This window comes from Buceros rhinoceros, unplaced genomic scaffold (assembly GCF_000710305.1).
Source record: "Buceros rhinoceros silvestris isolate BGI_N320 unplaced genomic scaffold, ASM71030v1 scaffold34856, whole genome shotgun sequence".
Taxonomy (NCBI): domain Eukaryota; kingdom Metazoa; phylum Chordata; class Aves; order Bucerotiformes; family Bucerotidae; genus Buceros; species Buceros rhinoceros.
The window spans coordinates 1,763-3,769 of NW_010418689.1; the positions used below are offsets into that span (position 1 = coordinate 1,763).

The following is a 2,007-nucleotide window of genomic DNA, read 5'->3' on the forward strand; positions in this document are numbered from 1 at the left end:
CAGACTCAGAGCTGCCCACACCAGGAGCGTCACAGCGGCTTGGCACCACATACAGCTTTCGGTCTTTACCACGAGACTTTGGGCCGAGCCCCCTTTTGCTCTGGTGCCGTGTCGGGGGGATGTAAAGTGGAGCAGCTGGCGGAGGGGGAAGGCGCCAGACAAAGTACGAGTGGAAGGAGAGTCAATGATTAGCCAGGGAGACAGGCCTTGAACCAGAGCGCTGCAGCGGCTGCTACCCGCTAATTCCCTCCTGCTCCGAAACGAACTTTGTTCCTGGAATGACTGACAGCTGATGCAGCGATAAGAGAATGAAGTCTATAAAAATCTCGCTGAAGCCTGGCGAGGTCTATTTGGGGCTCTTCCCGCCTCCTCCGCCCACGGCTGGTCCCGCGGCCGCAGGGACAGCTCATCCGCTGAAGATGCGCTGCTGGAAAGCAATGGCCGCGGTCCTGCTCTGCTTGCTGCTGCTCAGCCAGGTAAATACAGACGGCTGCTGAAGGGCCGACTCGAACGGCCGGGGCGTTATCGAACATCTGCTAACATCTGCGAGAACCAGAGTAACCGGCAGGGGTTAGAGGTGCCGGCAGAGCTCGTTCAGAGGAGTCGACACCGTGAAAAAGCAGAGTAACTGCCCGGTGGACACCGGGTTCCTCTGAGCATAGGTGGTGCTGAGGGACACAGTTTAGGGACCCTGCCAGTGCAGGGTGCCGGGTGGATACCTGGTTCCTCGGATCTGAGGTGGTGCTGAGGGACACAGTTTAGGGACCCTGCCAGTGCAGGGGGCGCGGGTGGGCTCAGTGACCTTAAAGGTCTCTTCCAAGCAGGTGATTCTGTGTGTGGCTGTGCGTGTGTGAGCAGGTAATTCCGCCTTCCCTCCTCAGAGATTAGGAAACACGGTTCGTTTTCATACTTCTGTATCCATTGGGGTTAGGACACAAACCATGACCCTCTAACACCGCACGTTATGTGCTGAAAACGGGAAAGATTTCGAGTTCCTCACTTAAGACCCTTGACCTGGCATCAGAACGACCAGGTGCCTGCAGCAGCTGCCTGCTCTGACGGCCACGCTAAACTCTGTTCCAGACACACTGCGCTTCCCTGCGCCAAGGAGAGCCCCTGCTCACGCGAGCGCGGCGGATGACACCCTTCTGGCGAGCCATCTCCCTGAGACCCATCGGTGCCTCGTGCCGCGAGAACAGCGAATGTGTCACCATGCTGTGCAGGTACCCGGCCCCCCGCACCGCCTAGGCGCAGCGGCTCTCAGCGCTGGCTTACGGAGAGGAAGTTCTCGCTTATCGCACCCAAACGAGACACAGAGTTAATTCTGTGCATAAAAAAAGATACCAGGAATAGGGATGGGGCAAGAGCTTTGGGCCTCTTTTGTAAGCAGGGCAAACAGAGCAGAGTCCAAGTGTCTGCACCACCAGGCTCAGTCCCTCCAGCGCAACCCAGAATAACCGGTCGTTGCCAGAAAGAACCCCCGGTTCTAGACGGCTTTCAGGTAACCACTTGGCGACCTTAAAATTCAACCTTCTTAAAGCCAATGCTGTTCCCTTGAAAGTGAATTATTAATCAAAAGCAGTATCGTACCTAAATTAATCACTTTGAGGTGATTACTTAAGCTCGCAGCTCAAATATCGAAACGCTAGACAGGAGCAAGTGATGCAACCACGTCTAGCTCCCTCCATCAGCTGAGTTACTGCTCGGTGCCTGAAAGCCGGCGCTGCGGGGGCCCTGCCGTACAGGCGCCAGCAAGCCCAGGCAGGGGAGGGTGTACTTCCACACAGCAGAAAAAGGGTGTAACAGCACACGGTGGTGCGGCTGCTGCTTTGCTACACTGGAGATGCATCATTTGGGTCTACGGATTAACAGGGGTGAACTGGAACAGCAGCCAGAGACAGACAGACAGACAGACAGACAGACGGGGGGTCCTGTGGTAGAACTAAACCACGGCCAGCCAGCCAGCCCTGGGTGATCCCCTAGCTGGGAGCTGTTTCCCAAAGCGAA

At 56.6% G+C, this 2,007-nt stretch overlaps 1 protein-coding gene across 1 annotated transcript in view; it reads left to right on the forward strand.

Moving 5' to 3' along the window:
* Positions 1 to 419: 419 nt before the first annotated feature.
* The window catches only part of LEAP2 (liver expressed antimicrobial peptide 2), a 1,854-nt gene continuing 266 nt past the window's right edge, over positions 420 to 2,007 (forward strand). Inside the window, exons 1-2 of the mRNA XM_010138637.1 lie at positions 420 to 476; positions 1,084 to 1,223. Of these exons, the coding sequence (XP_010136939.1) occupies positions 420 to 476; positions 1,084 to 1,223 (197 nt within the window). The remainder of the gene's footprint in view (positions 477 to 1,083; positions 1,224 to 2,007) is intronic.